Here is a 20479-nt window from a genome sequence, read left to right as displayed (position 1 = left end):
GGCTTCTCAGATCACTGATCACCAGTGATGGGAGAACACCCAGAGGTGGGGCCAGAGTCCGGGCTGCATAGCTGCCTGGGGACACCATCCGGACCCCAGTGGCGATGCAGCCAGGCCCCAGCAGGAGACCCAGAAGCCGCTGGGGCACGCGATCCGGTGCCTGGGCTGAGGAGACCCAGGGGCCGGGGCTGTGTCGCAGCTAGGGCACGCGATCGGGTCCCCGGGGGCGACGCAGCCAGACCCCAGAAGGAGACCCAGGCGCCAGGGCTGCATCGCCGCTGGGGCACGCGATCCAGTGCCTGGCCTGAGGAGACCCAGAAGGAGACCCAGGGGCCTCCCAAGAGGAGAGTCTCCGTGGTCAGAGGGCACGGTGTCGGGACAGGAATAAAGACCCGAGGTGACTCAGATGCCTGGCCGCAGGGTTAGACCAGCCAGCAGGGCCTTTCAGTTGGGACTCCGGGTCGGGGTGGGGCGAGGGAGGCAAGCCCGAAATAGAGAACTACAACTCCCAGGAGGCTTAGCGGCCGGGGCCTGGGTGCCTGGCTGTGAAATTGGATGGGCTGTGTCGTTTTGCAAGCCACTTTAAACTAGAGGCTTGTAAGGTTGGAAGTTCTGTGCCTGGAGCCAGGGAGAAATGGAGCTGGAGCAGAGAAAGGGGACCGTGGCAGCCATGGGCTTTGAGGAGTTCTCAGCAACTCCCGGCTGGGAGCTGGTGCTGCCTCCTCTGTTCGGTGGTCACATCCTGGAGACCTAGCTTGAGACCAAAGTGGAGTTCCTGTCTGGGGGTCTGGGCAGCTCCAGCCTCCAGGAGCGAGACTTAGAGGAGGAGGCAGCCCGAGGCCAGCAACGGTGGTACCAACGGGAACTCAATCGCAGGAATTACCAGGCGCTGGGTCGGCACTGCAGGGAGATCAAGCAGGTGAACGAGTGGGTCCTGAACAGGCTCCATCAGATATAGAGGATAATACGGAGACTCCAGCAGGAGCAGAGGTTCCTCATGAAGGTGCTGGACTCCTACGGCGACAACTACCGGGCCAGCCAGTTCACCATCTTACTGGAGGACGAGGGCAGCCAGGGCACAGACGCCCCCACCCCAGGCAACGCTGAGAACGAGCCTCCAGAGAAAGAGGGGCTGTCCCCGCCCAGGAGGACGCCAGCGCCTACAGAAGCCAGCAGCCCGGCCCCTGGCGAGGGGCCCAGCGGGCGGAAGAGGTGGCGAGTGCCACCAGAAGTGGGCCGGGCGGGAGTCCCGCTGACTCCGGAGCTGGCCCCCGTGCAGATAAAGGTGGAGGAAGACTTTGGCTTCAAAGCAGTTGAGGCTCTGGACTCAAGTTGGGTTTCTCGGGGGCCAGACAAGCTGCTGCCCTACCCCACCCTAGCCAGCTCCCCCTTTGACTGACCCCCCAATAAACGGACCCCGTGCTCTCCTCGGCAAAAAAAAGCTTATAGAGGCATGCTTATAGGATCAAATAGTATAAATATAGATGTAACAGGACAATAAAAAGAGAACCTGGCTACGATGATCACCTGAACGCTGCCTCTGTATCATTCCTTCTTCGCCGACTCCGTCCACACCTTTGGGAACCCCTGGACCTGCTGGGGCTGGATCCCAACATTCCTCTTCTTATAAGGACTTCAGTGAGATGGGCTAAGGGTCCCACTGGAACTGCCTCAATTTAATGTAATCCCCTCTTTAAAGATCTTATCTCCATATACAGGTACATTCTGAGGTTCTGGGGATTAGGATTTTAACATATATTTTGTTGATTACCCAAATCAGCCCTTAACAACCAACATGTTCCAGAAAGCAGATTCCTACAGGGTTATTTACCAAACATTCAGAAGTATTTTTAAAAGAGCTAAGCCCCTCGCCCACCACGCGGGCCCCTCCCGGCGAAGAGCGAAGGCCTGGGTTCCGGGCGCCAGAGGAAAACTGGTGCCAGCAGCCAGGGGAAGGGGCCCCCAAGGAGCCCCAGATTGCGAGAGGGCACAGGCCGGGCTGAGGGACCCACCCGAGTGCACAAATTTTTGTGCACCGGGCCTCTAGTATAAAATAAAACCCCTCCAGAGAGGCTTAGTGAGGACAGGCAGGAGCAGAGCTGCCCTGGGGGCTCGTGTAATCATGGGAATGATGACAGCTTTTTATTGTCTAGCTACTTGTTCCAGAATCTGTACTCTTACTTTACATCTATTAGATATACTGTGTCATTTAATAGTCCTCAAAATAATCTCTTGAGCTAGGCATCACCTTTATTGTATAGATAGGAAAGTACAGCTTAGTGAGATTAGGTAATATCCAGCAGGCAGAGATTTTATCTAATTGCTAAATGTTTTGTTGTGTGTTTTTTTTAACTTACTAGTATACTTTGTCATTGAAATAAAATACACATGCTGAACGTGTTATCATAAGCTTCTGAAAAAATGAATTACTGCAAAATGAATAATGTGTTATAAATAAACACCAAGTAGATCAAGGAAACATAATGTAACCTGGACCCCAGAAACCTTTCACATGCCCCCTTGTGATCATCAGCCCCACCTCCCCAAAGCCTAGTCACTACTCTGACTTCTAACACCGTAGATTAGTTTTGCTTATTTTTAAACTTTATATAAGCTGTCATATAGTATGTACTCTTTTATGCCTTTTTGTTAGCCTTTCCCCCAAGGTTGTGTGTATCAATATTTCATTTATTACCATTACTGTATAGTATTCCATTGTGTGAATATAATGATTTATTTATTCTACTATTGATGGGCATTTAGACTCAAAAATGTTGAATCTAAATGCCCATCAACACGTCTTTTGGTGCAAAAAGAAAATAAACACACTTTTGTTGGATATATATGTATGGATGGAATAATACATTCTAGTATCTAGGCATATTCAGCTTTAGGAGATTTCATATGCATCACATAATATCAGGGAGTATATAATAGCAACATGACTTCTTATCGGTGATATTAACCTTGAGCAGTTTCTAAGGTCATGTCTGCCAGTTTTCTCTCCTGTGAAGGTCTGTTTTTCCTTTTCTATTTAGTAGAAGGGAGTCACAAAGTCCAGCCCACACTCAAGGGGGAGGAAGTTAAGCTCCATCTGAAGGAAGGAGTGTGAAACACATTGTAGGCTTAAAATCCCATGGAATTAATAGACATTTTGGGGAGATACTCTGAGGCTATTCAGATACTTTGTTTCTCCTAAAAGTTACATGCACTAATTTTAGATCCATCAGTGCTTTCAGGAATTATTGTGGCATTTTAATGGTAACTTTCTACCTTCTTCATTCCTTCTACATGCAATACTTGCAATTCTTCATGAGGAAGATGTGTCCCTTTTTCTTTCTTTATATCATAATAGAGGCATGAATATTTATTTTATTTGGGGGATTACAATCCAATACTGTCATCATTATGGATTTGTTGCTCAAATTGTTCTAACTTGGGCTGCTGGGAGCTCTTTTAATTGGTTCCTAGGTGCCTTTGACTTACCTCTCCCCCACCCCCCTTATTGAGCATTCCTTCCTTCCTTCCTTCCTTCCTTCCTTCCTTCCTTCCTTCCTTCCTTCCTTCCTTCCTTCCTCCCTCCCTCCCTTCCTCCCTCCCTTCCTCCCTTCCTTCATTCCTCCCTTCCTCCCTTCATCCCTTCCTTACTTCCTAACTTCCTGCATTCCTTCCTTCCTTCAATCAGTCATTAATTAAAAAAATCGATCAATCGAGGAAAAAAAATTCTTAAACAACTTTACTGAGGTACAATTTATATGCCACAAAATTTTCCTGTTTTAAGTTTATGTGCATGTTCAACTTTAGGAGATTGCATACTCATCACATCATGTTAGGGTACATACTATTAATATGATTTTTAGTATATTTACAGAGTTGTGCAATTAGGATAATTTATTTTCAAGGATTTCCATCATCCCATTAAGAAACCTCATGCCCATGCAGTCTTGCCCATTCTTACTCTCATCCCTAGGCAATCACTAATCTATTTTTTGTCTCTATAAATTTGGCTTTTCTGAATACCTTACTTTCTGGCACTGTGAGGTGCTCTAGGCTCATATTGTATTTTCCCTGCCCTAGCCCTGCAAACAAGCATTTTTTCAAGGAGCAGAGGTTCTGCCTGTGGGAGAAAGGTGTTTAGAAACCAATATCTGAGTGCTAGGTGTACTTGTTACTACTTGAGTGTCACTGCTTCCAGCTTCTCTCAGTGGACAGGGGTAGGAAATATATGTATGTACGCTAACCCATGTATACACACATATCTGTATTTATTTCTGTTCTCTCTCTGTATACATACATATTAATATAAATATAAGTTCATGCTGACAACTGTGACTCTGATCCAGTACCACATGGTTCATTCTAGCCTGGCCCTATTTCTTATGTGCAATTTCTTTCTCTGACAGCAACAAACCTGACTCTCCTTATTTACAGTATATTTTCTTATTCGATTTTTACATACATGTGCATTGGGTACCCTCAGAAAGATATGTCCATGTGCTAACTACTGGAAGCTGGGAATGTAACCTTATTTGAAACAAGGTCTTTGCAGATTGAATTAAGTTAAAGATCTCAAAATCCTTATCCTGGATCAGCTGAGGGGACCCTAAATCCAATGATAAGTGTCCTTACAAGAGACACACAAAAGAGAGACACAGAGAGGAGAGAAGGCCATGTGAAGAGTAGTGGTGGGGGTGATGTTACTGTTCCTCAATATAAAATGATATTTTAAAAATACCTTATATGTATATTTTTATAACCCATGGACACAGACAATAGTGTGGTAAAGGCCTTGGGGGGGTGGGATGGAGGGGGTGAATGAGGAAAAAAACAGGACATCTGTCATTTTTTCAACAATGTTAAAAGAATATCTTTTAACATTCACTTTAAAAATTGCTTTTAACTGCAACCTATCATTGTTGAATTTATACTTTTATTCTCTAATTATCAGCATGTTTATGGACCCAGAAACAATTTCCCTAGAAATTAAATCTGAGCTTTATTAGAAAAGCAAAAAAAAAAAAGGAAAGAAAACTTAAAGCCTTACTTTAATACTTTTTTGAAGACTATCTACTTAATTAAATTTAATTTTTTGCCACCTGGGACTGAGATCAAGAAAAATTAGATGTGTTATATCTTTTTGCGGGGGAGAGGGTGTTTTGATGGAGTGCCTGCATTTCTCTCATATATCAGATAACCACTGTTTCCGCAGGCTTTGTGCCCTTCCCTTTGGAATTCTGCAATAAACATCTCTCATTATTCAAGAGTAACTTTCTTGGAATGAAATACTCCATATGATTCCAGTATCCTCTTTTACATCTGGTTAATTGGAGAAAATGAATCAAAACTCACAGGACATTCTCTGCCAGACAGTGTGACACTTAGGAAAACATGAAATTCTTGAAAGCTCTATGGCAGGGGTCCTCAAACTTTTTAAACAGGGGGCCAGTTCACTGTCCCTCAGACCGTTGGAGGGCCAGACTATAGTTAAAAAAAAAACTATGAACAAATTCCTATGCACACTGCACATATCTTATTTTGAAGTAAAAAAACAAAACGGGAACAAATACAATATTTGTATTTGCATGTGGCCCGCAGGCTGTAGTTTGAGGACCCCTGCTCCATGGTATAATTTAATGTATTATTTTGCTGGTATGCGAAAAACCAGTGGAGCAATTTTCAGGATATCCCCAATAGGTTATTACTGCAATAGATATGCAATAAATAGAAAGCATTTCCTCAAGTACTTAACTCAAGTACTTATGGTGACAACACTAGATTAACCAGAATGCTCTGGGACCTGAGATGGGGTAGGAAAATGGATGTTCTGGTGAGTACAAGGTTTGGTTGGACTTCACAGAAGCTGATTATAGTAGCTTAACCATATAGAAGTTTATCTACCCAATGTGACAAGAATGTGAAGTAGGTAGTGCAAGGCTGGTGAAGCCACTTGAGAAAGCAGGTCACTTCTTGCCACCTGCTCCTCCATCCTTAGCACAGTCACAAATGGCTACTCCATCTCAAAAATGCATCAGCACAACCTGAACAAGGAGGAGGACAGGTTAAAGGCAGAATACTTTGGCCAGCTGAACAGTCCTTTTTTAAAATATGAGAAAATAAGTAGCTCTCCATGAAATAACTTCCCATTTCAGCTCATTGGCCAAAGGATTAGATGATCACCCTAGCAGGAAGGGCATTTTTGGAAGCGTTTAAAATTGCATTTGTTATTCTCATCCCTCCCCCAAATTTATGATTGTTAGCAAGGAAGAACAGTAGATACTGGGTAGACAAATTGGCAATGTCTAGCACATTTGATTAAGTGCCTTATTTTATATTTTAAATTTTGCTGTTAGACATTTGCATGCCTTTGAAAATTCACCACCATACATATCATAACAAAATTTTCTTTTGATTTTTGTTTCTCAACTTACTTGATTTTTCTTTTTTTTAAATTAAATCTTTATTGTTCAGATTACATTTGTTCCTCTTCCCCCCCCCCGCAACTCCCCTCCTCCCAGTTCCCGCCCCACCCTCCGCCCTCACTCCCCACCCACTGTCCTCATCCATAAGCGCACGATTTTTGTCCAGTCTCTTCCCGCATCTCCCACTCCCCTTTCCCCCCCAAGAATAGTCAGTCCATTCCCTTTCTATGTCCCTGATTCTATTATAATCACCAGTTCAGACTGTTCATCAGATTATTTATTCACTTGATTTTTAGATTCACTTGTTGATAGATGTGTATTTTTGTTCATAATTTGTATCTTTACCTTTTTCTTCTTCTTCCTCTTCTTAAAGGATACCTTTCAGCATTTCGTATAATACTGGTTTGGTGGTGATGAACTCCTTTAGCTTTTCCTTATCTGTGAAGCTCTTTATCTGACCTTCAATTCTGAATGATAGCTTTGCTGGATAAAGTAATCTTGGTTGTAGGTTCTTGGTATTCATCACTTTGAATATTTCTTGCCATTCCCTTCTGGCCTGCAAAGTTTCTGTTGAGAAATCAGCTGACAGTCTTATGGGTATTCCCTTGTAGGTAATTGAGTCTCTTTCTCTTGCTGCTTTTAAGATTCTCTCTTTGTCTTTTGCTCTTGGCATTTTAATTATGATGTGTCTTGGTGTGGTCCTCTTTGGATTCCTTTTGTTTGGGGTTCTCTGTGCTTCTTGGACCTGTAAGTCCATTTCTTTCACCAGGTGGGGGAAGTTTTCTGTCATTATTTCTTCAAATAGGTTTTCAATATCTTGCTGTCTCTCATCTTCTGGTACCCCTATAATTCTGATGTTGGTACGCTTGAAGCTGTCCCAGAGGCTCCTTACACTATCTTCGTATTTTCGGATTCTTTTTTCATTTTGCTTTCCAGTTGGGTGTTTTTTGCTTCTTCGCATTTCAAATCTTTGACTTGATTCTTGCGACCCTCTGGTCTGCTGTTGGGTGTCTGTATAATATTCTTTATTTCAGTCAGTGAATGCTTAATTTCTAGTTGGTTCTTTATCACAACATCGAGGGTCTCATTAGATTTCTTGAGGCTCTCATCAAGTTTATCGGCAGTTTCTAGCAAATTATTGAAAGCCCTCAAAAGTGCGTTTTTTAGCTCTATATCCTCCATTTCTGTCATGTTCTTTTGTCTCCGCATTTTTTATGCTTTCTTGGTGCACCCCCTTGTGGTCTTTGTGCTCAGTCTTGTTGTAGTTAAGCCTTAATTGTTGTCGGCAATACTAGGGGTGAATTGACCTCCAGGCTAACTGGCTATGAGAGTCAGCTGTGTCTGCAGTGGGAGAGCTTCTGTGCTGAATCTCTAGGGCAGTGCTAATCTAGCCTTTGCCTGAGGCTATCCGGCAAATGCCTCTGTGAAGGGCTTGGGCGGGGCGGGTCCCAGGGGATCTACAGGGCGGGCGGAGCGAGCAGTTATGGCTGCTCTCAGTTCCATCTCCAGCGGCTCTGCAACCGCTGCAAACCTCTGAGAGAAAGCTGCCTTCCCGCTTCTCCCGTTTGAGTCTGGGTCCCTAGAGACTCGCCCGGATCTGGAGCTCAGAGTCTGAAACTCCCTCCTGATTGAAAACAACAACCTCGCCCCCCACCGCCAGCCCACTCCACGCGCACCTCCGCACCTTAGTATTTCACCTCCACACTGCGCCTCCTCTGAGTCTCGGTATGGATTTCTCTTTACTTCTAGTTGTAGAATCTCTCCTCAGCCAGCCTTCCTGTGGTTCTGGGTGATGTCCGTTCTGTCTTTTAGTTGTATTTTTGAAGTGGTTGTTTGAGGCAGCAAACTCCGGCATTAACCTATGCTGCCATCTTGGTTCTCCTTGATTTTTCAATAAGAATGGACAACATATTATACATCCATTTGATGGACTACTGCAGTCATCTTATATAATAAAAGGGTAATATGAAAATTGACCCTAACAGCAGAATGACCAGAACGACCACTCTACCAGTCGCTACGAGGTGCACTGACCACCTCTCGATCCCTTTCCCCAGCCAGCAGGCTCCCATTACCCAATGGCGAATGGGGAACCGGGGATAGGTGGTGGGGGACGCCAGTGGCGCCAGGCCAAGGCCCCCGCCCTGCCAGTCACCCCACACACAGAGGACGACCTGTGGTGGGGGCGGGGCTGGCGAGCAGTCAGGAATGGCTGACCTTTCAGTCCCTCACCTTAGCCGTCAGACTCCGATCGCCCAATGGCAAAAGGGGAACCTTGGTGGGTGGTGGCAGGGGGCAGGGCCAGCTGCCAGCAGCCAGGGAAGATGGCCCTGATCACAGGCCAGGTCTAGGGACTGTACCTGTGCAAGAATTTTGTGCGCCAGGCCTCTAGTTACAAATAACAAATGCATGGCAAAAAATCTGCACAACCACTTCACAAAAAAGTGCGCAAATGACTAACAAACATATGATAATTGTCATTAAAGCATAAGAAATTACTACTATATTCCCAGTAAAATGTTTAAAACTAAAAAGAAAGATAATACCAATTATCTCTCTTTGGTGAGGATGTGGAGCTACTGAAACCTTTATACATTGTTGGTGCCCTGGTAAAATGGTGCAATCTCTTTGGAATGTTGTTTGGTTGTATCTACTAAACCTGAACCTATGAACTAGCAATCCTCCATTCCTAGGTATGTTTACTTCTGCTCACCAAAATACATATTTACTTATTATGAATATACATGTTTATATTCATAATAGCCAAAACCTAGAAATTACCCAAATATGCTAATAAATTATGATATAGTCATGCAATGGAATACTTTTTTTTTTTCCCATTGATTTTTTTTAAAAATATATTTTATTGATTTTTTACAGAGAGGAAGGGAGAGAGATAGAGAGCTAGAAACATCGATGAGAGAGAAACATCGACCAGCTGCCTCCTGCACATCTCCTACTGGGGATGTGCCCGCAACCCAGGTACATGCCCTTGACCGGAATCGAACCTGGGACCTTTCAGTCCGCAGGCCGACGCTCTATCCACTGAGCCAAACCGGTTTCGGCCAATGGAATACTTTACAGAGACTGAGCAAACTACAATTATATGCAATAATTTGGATGACTCTCACAAACATCTGAGCAAAAGAACACAGATACTGTCACAAAAAAGAACCTATTGTGTGAGTCCATTTACATAAACTTCAAAAACAGACAAAATTATCCTATGACTTCTAAAAAGCCAGAAAAGTAGCTCAAGTTCTGAGAGGAGAGGAGTGACTTAAAATGGGCAAGAAAAAGACTCCTGGGCTCCTGATAATTGCTCTGTTTCTTGATTTGGATGCTGGTTAACTGGATAAATTCACTTCGTGAAAATTCATCAAAGTATATATTTATAATCAGTTCACTTTTCTATATGTATGTTATACTGCAGAAAAAGGAAAGGTTACAATTATATACGGTTGTTATAATGAAAATATGTCATCTTTTGTCAATTCTATCCAACTGTGCTTTGGATCCCAGGCTTCCCCCCTCTCCTCCTCCCCAGTGTTCTAGAGCCCTGACATATTATCTTCCTTTTCTCTTATATCTTTAACATCTCCTTCTCCACTAGTGCCACCCCATCACGATTTAATCATGGTCAAGATTCTCCAATTAAAACCACCACCACTTCCCGGTCAGCGTGGCTCTGTGGTTGAGCAGGCCCAGTGGAGGGGGAGGGAGTGCAGAAGGCAGCCAGTCAATGATTCTCTCTCATCATTGATGTTTTTCTCTCTCTCTTTCTCTCCCTTCCTCTCTGAAATCAATAAAAATATAAATTAAAAGAAAAAAACACTATCACCACCACCACCTTGCTTTACCTATATCTCCTGTGACTATTATTTTTTATTGTAACACTAGAGGTTTGGTGCATGAATTCATGCATGGGTGCGGTCCCTCAGGGTGGCCTGCAGGGATCGGGCCAAAACCTGCAGTCCAACACTGCCTGTAACTCCTACCTGCTGCTCCCACTCATGCCGCCCCCACTGCACCTGCCATGGGCCCGCATCCAGTCAGTCCCAATTAGAAGAGGCTCGTGCTGCTGCAGCAGCGCTCACCAGCCGTGAGCCCTGCATCTGGCACCCTCCCGAGGGGAGTGGCCTGCAGGATTGGCCTGAAACCGGCTTTCTGACATTCCTCAAGGGGTCCTGGATTGCAAGAGGGTGCAGGCCAGGCTGAGGGACCTCACTGATGCACAATCAGGGCCAGAGAGGGACCATGGAGGGCTCCAGGGCTGTTTGGCCCCATCTCGCCCAGTCTTGATCAGCCAGACCCCAGCAGCAAGCTAACCTACCAGTCAAAGTGTCTGCCCCCTGGTGGTCAGTGCATGGCATAGCAACTGGTCAACCAGTTGACTGTCTGTGTACATCATAGCAAGCGGTTGAGTGGCCTTAGCATATCATTAGTATATTACACTTTGATTGGTTGAATAGTCAACTGGTCACTAGATACAGGACACCTAGCATATTAGGCTTTTATTATATAGGATCAAACATTTTTAATAATGAAAGTTTTAACCCCCTGCCTTCCATTTATTCCCTTTATCCATTGCAATTTGGTTTACTTCCCCACCATTCACCCAAATGTATTTTGCCAAATTTCTAAAATAGCCTGTGTTGCTAATTCTAATAACCTTTAATTCTCCCCTTATTGATTTCCCAGCATTCTTTGCTCCTCTTGATCATTCCTACCATTTGGAAAAACTCTCTTCCTTAGGCATTTATGACCTACTGGCTCCCGATTTCCCACCTAACTTCTCTGGCCACTCATTGTTTTCATTGTGAACTTCATTTCCTCTACTCATGTATAAAATGTTCCCTTGAGCCAGATGTGTCTTTTGAAGTAGAGCTGTATATATAACTGCTGTGCAACATTTTCACTTAGATGTCTCACAAGTATTGAAGTCAACCAAGCTTAACATCTCCCTCCTTAATGTTGTTCATCTTCCATACTCCTTGTTTCAGTTAATAGCACCACCTAGTACCCAAGCCGGAGACCCATAATTCATAATTATTGAATAAAACGCAGAAGAAAAGTTGTGGGTGTGGCTTCAGCTTCTAGCATCATGGTGGACTAGATATTGTGGGAAACCATCCTGCTTCAGAACAACTAGATCCTGAATCAATAAAATTTTTTTAGTCTGGCCAGTTTTGCTCAATGGTTGAGTCTTGGCCCATAAATCAGAACATCACGGTTTGATTCTTGGTCAGGGCACATGCCTGGATTGTGGGCTCAATCCCCAGTAGGGGGTGTACTGGAAGCAGCTGATCGATGTTTCTATCTTTCTGTGCTTCTCCCTTTCTCTCTCTAAAATCAATAAAAATATATTTTTAAAAAGCATTTAAAATTTTTTCTTGGCTCTTAGAAATTAGAAAAATATTAAAAGACCCCTCTTTGCACCAAGTAAAGAGAACTAAATTATAAGCAGAAACCAGAGCAGGAATCTGTATGCAAGCTGAAGAGATGGGGTTGGTCTGAGTGCAAATGGCAACAGCAGCTCTGTGTGAGGAGGTGAATCCCATACTGCATTTTGAGGACACCTTTGAAAGGGTTAAAGTGGCCGCAGGTTCAAACACTCCTGGGCACATAACAGAAGCAGATGTAAATCATCTTTGGAAGAAAGTGTACTCAATTTAAGCAATTAGAATTCCCACATATTATGATCAAAGAAATATGAATTTATAATGTGATCAACAAGTATACAAGGAGGTAAGCCACTAAGTGAGAGAGATAAAATGTAACACAACTTATTTACATGTTGCAATTATCAGATAGTATATAGAATAACTAGGTAAGAAATGTTTGAAGAAATATGCTTGGTGTGGCTCAGTGGTTGAGCATCAACCTAGGAACCAGGAGGTCACGGTTTGATTCCCAATCAGGGTATATTGTGGACTCGGTCCTCAGTGTTGGGCATGTAGGAGGCAGCCAATCAATGATTCTCTCTCATCATTGATGTTTCTATCACTCTCTCCCTCTTCCTTCCTCTCTGAAATCAATATATATATATACACATACTAGAGGCCGGTGCACAAAATTCATGCACAGGTAGGGTCCCTAGCCTGACCGGCGATCAGGGCCGATCGGGGCCTTCCGGCTGCTGGCCAGGGCCTTCCTTCATTCCACACCACCCCCTGGTGGTCAGCACACATCATAGCAAGCGATCGAACGCTCAGTCTCCCAGTTGAACTTCCGAGGGGACACTTTGCATATTAGCCTTTTATATATGTAGATAAATTTTTTAAAAGAAATGTTTGAAGAAATAAAGTACAGAACCACAAAAATGGCAAGCAATAAGAGACTATCTATAATAATAAAAGTGTAATATGCTAATTAGACTGGATGTCCTTCTGAATGTCCTTTTGGATGACCTTCCGGACAAAGCTGGGGCTGTGAGGGAAACCCGGGTCCCGGGTGCCAGAGGGAAGGCAGTGCCTGCAGCCAGGAAAAGGAAGGCCTACTCTTGCACGAATTTTGTCCATCAGGCCTCTTGTCAGGAATAATGAGAAAGATCTGCATAACAATAAAATGGCAATTCTAAAAATAAAAATAGAAATAACAAAAAAAACTCAAGGTAGGGGTTTAACAACAGATAAAATATAGTAAAAAATAAATTGGAACATTTGGCTGAAGAACTTACTCAGCATGCAGTACAGAGAGGCAAGCAAATGGAAAATATGAAAGCAACTAAGAGATATGGAGAACAGAAGAGGAAACGGAAATATTTATTCTGAACCCTAAAAGAAGAGAATAGAGAGAACTGAGGAAAAGAAATAATTGAAGAAATAATGATGGAAAATTTTCCAGAAGTGATCACAGATATAAATTAATTTTTCCAAGTACAGTAAAAGTAAACCAGGTATAGATACAACATAGTGAAACTGTAGAACAGCAAAGACAAAGACTCCAAAAGAAGTCAGAGAAAAATAACAGATCATCCATAAAGGTACAACATTTTTAAAGAATGAAAGTGATATAAAGCATTTTTAGATAGACAAAAATAGAGTTTACCACCATGAGACTGCCAATAAATTAATTTATAAAGATTTACATTAGGAAGCAGGAAAAGATCATAGAATGATGGTTTGTGATGTGAGAAAGAATGATAAGTAAATAAAATAGCAAATGTATATGTATAAATACATATAAGCAAACATGTGTGTGAAATAATAGCCTGGAGGGGAGTGATGAGATTGAAAGTGTTCTGAGGTTCTTGGATTATATGAAGTGAAAGTTTAAGATATTGATTTAAAGCTTTGTTCTATTAAATATACATGTTAAAATTTCAAGGCTAACACTAAAAGAATAGATAATGAACATGAAAATTTCACATGAATGAAAAATTAAAGAATAGATTGCTTGTTAATGAAAGAGCTAAAATCCAACTATGTGAAGTTTACAACAGCCATCTAAAATCAAAGCACAAGGAAAGGGAGGAGAGGAAGGAGAGAGAAAGAGAGAGAGAAAGAAAGTGAGAGGAAGAAAGAGAGAGGAAGAAAGAGAGAGAGGAGTTGGAGGGATAGGAGAGGGAAGAAAGGGGAAAGGAGAGAGAAAAGATATATCAGATAATCTATTTATATAAAAACCGTGGGTGTAACGCTTGTCACCTCCGAGGCTCAACCAACTGGAAGGAAGTCAGTCCTGCAGGGGTCGCCTTGGCAATGGCCCTCCCCGAACTGTTTCCTGCGAGGGCAAGGTTTGAGGCAGGAACCCGTCCTCGGAGCTTGGACACACTGAGTCCTGGGTCGTCTTGGCAACAGCTGCGCCCTCCCCGAGCTGTTTCCCATGCGAGGGCAAGGGCGTGGAGGCATATCTTTATAAAGTTTTAATACATTATATTAGAGGTCGTGGTGATACTGTTTTACCCACAGCATCTACAGGTATTGCTGCAAATTTACTTCTCAGTGGAAGAACCTTTCATTCCCAATATAAATTACCAATTCCATTAAATGAAACTTCAATTTCTAGACTCAATATAAACAGTGAAGTTGCTAAAACTATTAAAAAGGCCCAACTTCTCATTATTGATGAATTCACCATGGCATCCAGTCATGCTATAAATGCCATAGACAGATTACTAAGAGAAATTATGAATTTGAATGTTGTATTTGGTGGGAAAGTTCTCCTTCTTGGAGGGGATTTTCGACAATGTCTCAGTATTGTACTACATGCTATGCAATCGGCCATAGTATAAACAAGTTTAAGTACTGAAATGTTTGGGGATGTTTCAGAAAGTTGTCTCTTACAACAAATATGAGATCAGAGGATTCTGTTTATAGTGGATGGTTAGTAAAACTTGGAGATGACAAACTTGATAGCAGTTTTCATTTAGGAATTGGATATTATTGAAATCCCCTGTGAAATGATTTGTAATAGATTTATTATTAAAGCTACCTTTGGAAATAGTTTATCTATAGATAATATTAAAAATATATCTAAACGTGTGATTCTTTGTCCAAAAAATGAGCACGTTCAAAAATTAAATGAAGAAATTTTGGATATACTCGAAGGAGATTTTCACATATATTTGAGTGATGATTCCATTGACTCAACAGATGGTGCTGAAAAGGAAAATTTTGCCATCGAATTTCTTGATAGTATTACTCCTTCGGGAATGCCGTGTCATAAATTAAAATTGAAAGTGGGTGCAATCATCATGCTATTGAGAAATCTCAATAGTAAATGGAGTTTTTGTAATGGTACTAGATTTATTATCAAAAGATTACGACCTAAAATTATTGAAGCTAAAGTATTAACAGGATCTGCAGAGGGAGAGGTTGTTCTGATTCCAAGAATTGATTTGTCCCCATCTGACATTGGGCTCCCATTTAAATTAATTCGACGACAGTTTCCCGAGATGCCAGCATTTGCAATGACTATTAATAAATCACAAAGACAAACTCTAGACAGAGTAGGCATATTCCTACCTGAACCCGTTTTCACACATGGTCAGTTATATGTTGCTTTCTCTCGAGTTTGAAGAGCATGTGATGTTAAAGTTAAAGTTCTAAATACTTCAGCACAAGGGAAATTAGTCAAGCACTCTGAAAGTGTTTTCACTCTTAATGTGGTGTACAGGGAGATATTAGAATAAGTTTAATCACTTTATCAGTCATTGTTTGAATCACTGTTTTTTTATATCATGTTTTTGTTGTTTTATTATCATGCCTCTGTTGTTGTTATATCCTTTTGTTACTGTTTATTTATTAATAAATTTATATATTATTTTCATATACATTTTACTTATTTCCTTTTATCTCTCACACTTCTATTATAGAGAAAGGGCAAATAGCAATGTTAAAATATTTCCTCTAATTAATTCCCTTTTAATGTGCATGAATTTTGTGCACCGGGCCACTAGTTATCAATAAAAGGAGAAATGGAAGGTACCTTAAATTTTCACAAAATAGATTTTAAAACAAAAAGCAGTATTGGTGATAAAGAGGGCCACTACTTAACGTATCAGAAAGAAAATAACTTTAACTTATGTACCTAATTAAATAGTCTCAAATTATAAAAAGCAAATATTCAGAGTTTCAAGTAAAATGGACAAATCCAGAATTAAAAGTACTCTTTGTTCTTTACTATAAAAAACATGAATAAAAGTGAGTAATACAAAAATGGCAATAAATATCTATCAACAATTGAATTTAAAAAAACAAAATAAATGAACAAGCAGAACAGAAATAGACTCATATATACAGAGAACATTTTGACAGTTGCTAGATAGTAGTAGGGTTGGGGGATGGGTGAAAAAAGGTGAAGGGATTAAAAAGTACAAGTAGGTATTAACAGAATATTCATGGGGATGTAAAAGTACAACACAGGGAATCCTATATAATAAAAGGGTAATATGCAAATTGACCCTAATGGTGGAATGACCAGGAATGACTGGTTGCTATGATGCACACTGACCACCAGGGGGCAGACGCTTAATGCAGGAGCTGCCCCCTGGTGATCAGTGCACTTCCACAGGGGCAGCACCGCTCAGCCAGAAGCCGGCTCATGGCTGGCCAGCGCAGTGGCAGTGCAGGAGTCTCTCCTGCCTCCGCAGCAATCCTAAGGATGTCCGACTGATGGCTTAGGCCCACTCCTCGCAGGGAGCAGGCCCAAGCCAATAGTCGAACATCCCCCAAGGGCTCCCGGGCTGCCAGAGGGATGTCTGACTGCCAGCTTAGGCCCAATTCCCCGGCGAGCGGGCCTAAGCCAACAGGTGGACATCCCCCAAGGTGTTCCAGATTGCGAAAGGGTGCAGGCCAGGCTGAGGGACACCTCTGAATGCATGAATTTTCATGCACTGGGCCTCTATTATAATCAATAATATTCTAATAACTATGTATGGTATCAGATGGGTATGAGATGTATGGGGATGATCACTTAGTAAGTTATGTAATGTCTAACCACTGGGGTTTACACCTGAAATTAGTATAATAATGTATGTCGACTGTAATTGAAAAAGAAAAATGATTTTAAAATGAGAAAAAACCCTAGCCAGTTTGGCTCAGTGGATAGAGCGTTGGCTCATGGACTGAAGGGTCCTGGGTTCAATTCTGGTCAAGGGCACGTACCTTGGTTGCAGGCTCCATCCCTGATAGGGGCCATGTGGGAGGCAATCAATCAATGTTTCTCTCTCACATCGATGTTTCTCTCTCTCCCCCTCCTTTCCACTCTCTCTAAAAATCAATGGAAAAATATCCTTGGGTCAGGACTAACAAAGAAAAAAAAAGAAAAATGTGAGGGAATACATTCACAAAATAACATGTGTATTGCTTATGGGATTAAAGGTAATTTTTCTATACTTTTTTTTGATTGTGGTGAGAATTTTTATAATTAAAACTTTTTTTTCAAAAATCAAGCATGGAGGTGGAAAATGATAAGTGAGGGCTTAGGATGGGCTTAGTTAATTATGGATTTACTATATTTGGGGTAATTATATGCAATAGTTTAGTTCCTACCCCAATGTTTATCAGTTTGACTACATTTTAACAAGTTAACTTCTTACTTCTTTATATTTTACTAAAATGTTAATGATTTACTCTTGAACTTAAATCGTTCAAGCATCCTTGACTGATACATTAAAGAATCTGATTAACCACATAGCTTTTGTTTTCACAAATAAGAATAAAAGAATTTTGAAGAGAATGCACAATAATGCAACCCACCCAAGTTTAAATATGCTATATTATTGATTGTTAATAGCTACTTCATTCTGGTAACTGTATCTGCTCCACCAGCCACTGCTATTATCATTATAGACATTAGTTACCTTTAAAAGAAGTGAGAAAGATACAAATTGGTAATGCTTGTTTCTCACATTAATACTCCCTTGGACTTAATTTTTATTGCTATTCCTAAAACTTGGTGTTTTATCTCTATTTAAACCTTTTGAAACATGTTGTGATAAGCAATAATTGTATGAAATAGGAACAGATATTTGTATACAAATAGAAAATAAGGCAACATGTTAAGAAGTTGGTTCTAACGAATATAGGCATAGGATTATTTTATCAGAGACTCTCTTTGAATATATCATCTAAAAATATAAACTGTAAACCTAGTAAGTCTACTATACAGAATATATTTTTCATAGTTGTTTAACTTTTACTATATGCAGTTCTGGGAAAATAAAACACTATGTTGGAAAAGTAAAACAGTAATATTAGAATGTGTTGTTACATTTTGGTGAAAAATATAGAAAAATGATAGAAATTCTAAATTCTTATGAATGTTTTTCCCAATAGATGTGTTTTAGAATCTTTTGAGATTTGAATATCTAGAATATTCAGTTGGTCTAATCCTTTTCTGTTTAAAGGCAATAAAAGAACAAGAATGAAATTCAATTATTTCCAACTCTTTGATATAACAAGACAATGGTCTGAGATTAATAAATAAAACTCAATTTCAATATATTTTTTTTAAAAAATGGTCTCTTTTCTTCTTCCTATTATTTTTAATCCTCAACCTAGGATATTTTTTCCATTGACTTTTAGAGAGAGTAGATGGGAAAGAGGAAGGGGAGAGAGCAACTTGCACTGGAGACACATGGATTGGTTGCCTCCCACCCACGGGTAGAGGGTGGGGGGATGGAGGGATGAACCTGCAATCCAAGTACATGCCCTTGACCAGAATGGAACCCAGGATTCTTCAGTCCCCAGGCCAATGCTGTAACCACTGAGCAACCGGCCAGGGCTCAGTATATATTTTTAAACTATCATTTTATTATCTTCCTTTCCTTTCATTATTGGTGTTTACTATTTAAATTTATTGAATTATAACATACATACCAAAAGCACAAATCATAACTGTACAGCTTGATCAAATCTCACAAAATAACCATATCCGTGTCATCAGCACACTGTAACATTAACTTTTAAGGTGATAAATTGCTAAAATTGAAGGATTAAAGCTGTCAACAACTACAGAAAGGTAGAGAAGCAAAGAATGAGTAAGTGTAACTAAATTAGGTAGGAGGCACACTTGCAAAGATGAAACAGTTTTGGGCGCACATTTTATACTAAATCATCTGAACATCCACAGTGTGTCAATCTGACAGATTCCTGATTTGGGTTGGGGTGGGTCTACTGCGTGTCTCTGCCCCTCCCACCCCCCACCCCCAGCAGTAGTTATGCATTTCAAAGCAAATAGCAGTAAAAATATGAAACTTCAGAATTATTATTGTTTAGCAACGTTTTTTTCTTCTTTCCTGAGCTACCTCAGTGAAATCCTGTCACAAACTGTGACTTTACACCATAACTTTAAAATTGAAAATCAGCTTTTTGACGTTTTAAATGTTTTTTTCTTTCTCTTGATAGGCAGACTTTTGTTCACTTAAAATTGAAACTGTAGGACATCTCTTCATTCCTTGTCTAGTCATAGCCCTTAGAAGTGACTAAAGATGATGCGAGATTCACAGGAACTCTACCCACCATTTACCTTGTAAATTTAAAAAGAAGTAGCAAAAAGTCCTTTTCAGGGTTGAGTCCCGAAATTATTTACCCTTCGAGAGCAAAAAAATATTGCTGTGTTTATTCAGTGAACCCTTCCTTAGATTTTTTATTCTTTATTTTCAGCAATTTCTTCGACCCACCAATAACTTTCCCAGTTAACAACAACAACAACAACAAATAGGTTACATAGGTCGCTATTTGTTCGGACTTTACAAGCAGTGATAAGCATTATTAAGGGGGGAGGGAGGGGGTTCTCCCAGTCAAAGAATCCACAGACAGCGAAGAACAATGAAAGATCCACAAAACCCACACGCCACCAGCGCCCGCTCCGATTGCAGGTTGCGGGCGCGCCCGCAGGACTGCCTGCAGGCCGAGGGCAGAGGCCTCGGGCGGAGGGTCCCGGGGATGCGGGGCGGAGCGTGGGGACTGTCGCCAGCCACCCCCACCACACACCAGATAAACGCGCCGCATCCCGTCACCGGGACGACTGCAATCCGACACCGAGGCTCAAGATCCCGCTTCCCGCACACGGGGCGCAGAAGGGGCACATCACTGCACGGCCGCGGGGACTCCGTGGCGTCCCGGGCGCGCCATCTCTTAGGTGCCTAACGCGACGCGAAACACGCCCTTTCGGCGGGCCCGGGTCCGAGGCTGGGCCACCCCCAGCGCCGCGCCGCGCCGCGCCGGTCCCTCGCCGTCGGCACGTGGCGGCCCGTGATTGTCCCCGAGCGGTATCCCTCCGCGCCCCGGCCTCAGTCTTCCTCTCCCTTCCCGGGACCCTCCGAGTCGGGGGCGCGGCGGAAGGATCGCACGCACGCGCGCACGTCCCTCCGTGGCCGCGGGAAGGGGGGCGCTCGGTGAGGAGCAGCCGCCGCCGCCGTCGGCACAGCCGCTTCTCAGCCTCCCGGCGCCGGTTAGTCAGCTCCGCGGTGCGGGCGGGCGGGCACCGGGCACACGCTTCTCGGCTGGTCCCTCGCCGCCGTCCCCGCGACCTCCCACCGCAGCTCCCGGGGAAGGGGGCCGTTCGGTGCTTGCGCAGAAGCCGCCTCCAACCCGCCCCGGCCCGGCTTTCCC

The 20479-nt window shown here is 42.3% G+C and overlaps 1 protein-coding gene and 1 pseudogene across 1 annotated transcript in view; both read left to right on the top strand.

Moving 5' to 3' along the window:
- The first annotated feature begins 634 nt into the window (after positions 1-634).
- Positions 635-1419, top strand: LOC102426487 (annotated as a pseudogene).
- An 18704-nt stretch (positions 1420-20123) lies between these two features.
- The window catches only part of PFN2 (profilin 2), a gene marked incomplete at its 5' end in the record, with an annotated part of 4953 nt that continues 4597 nt past the window's right edge, over positions 20124-20479 (top strand). The window contains one exon of the mRNA XM_023753762.1: positions 20124-20318. Within this exon, the coding sequence (XP_023609530.1) occupies positions 20124-20318 (195 nt within the window). The remainder of the gene's footprint in view (positions 20319-20479) is intronic.

Source organism: Myotis lucifugus, unplaced genomic scaffold, assembly GCF_000147115.1.
Source record: "Myotis lucifugus unplaced genomic scaffold, Myoluc2.0 scaffold_50, whole genome shotgun sequence".
In the NCBI taxonomy this organism is placed as follows: domain Eukaryota; kingdom Metazoa; phylum Chordata; class Mammalia; order Chiroptera; family Vespertilionidae; genus Myotis; species Myotis lucifugus.
Note: the sequence above shows the minus strand (reverse complement) of the source record. Positions and strands in the feature narration are given on the sequence as shown.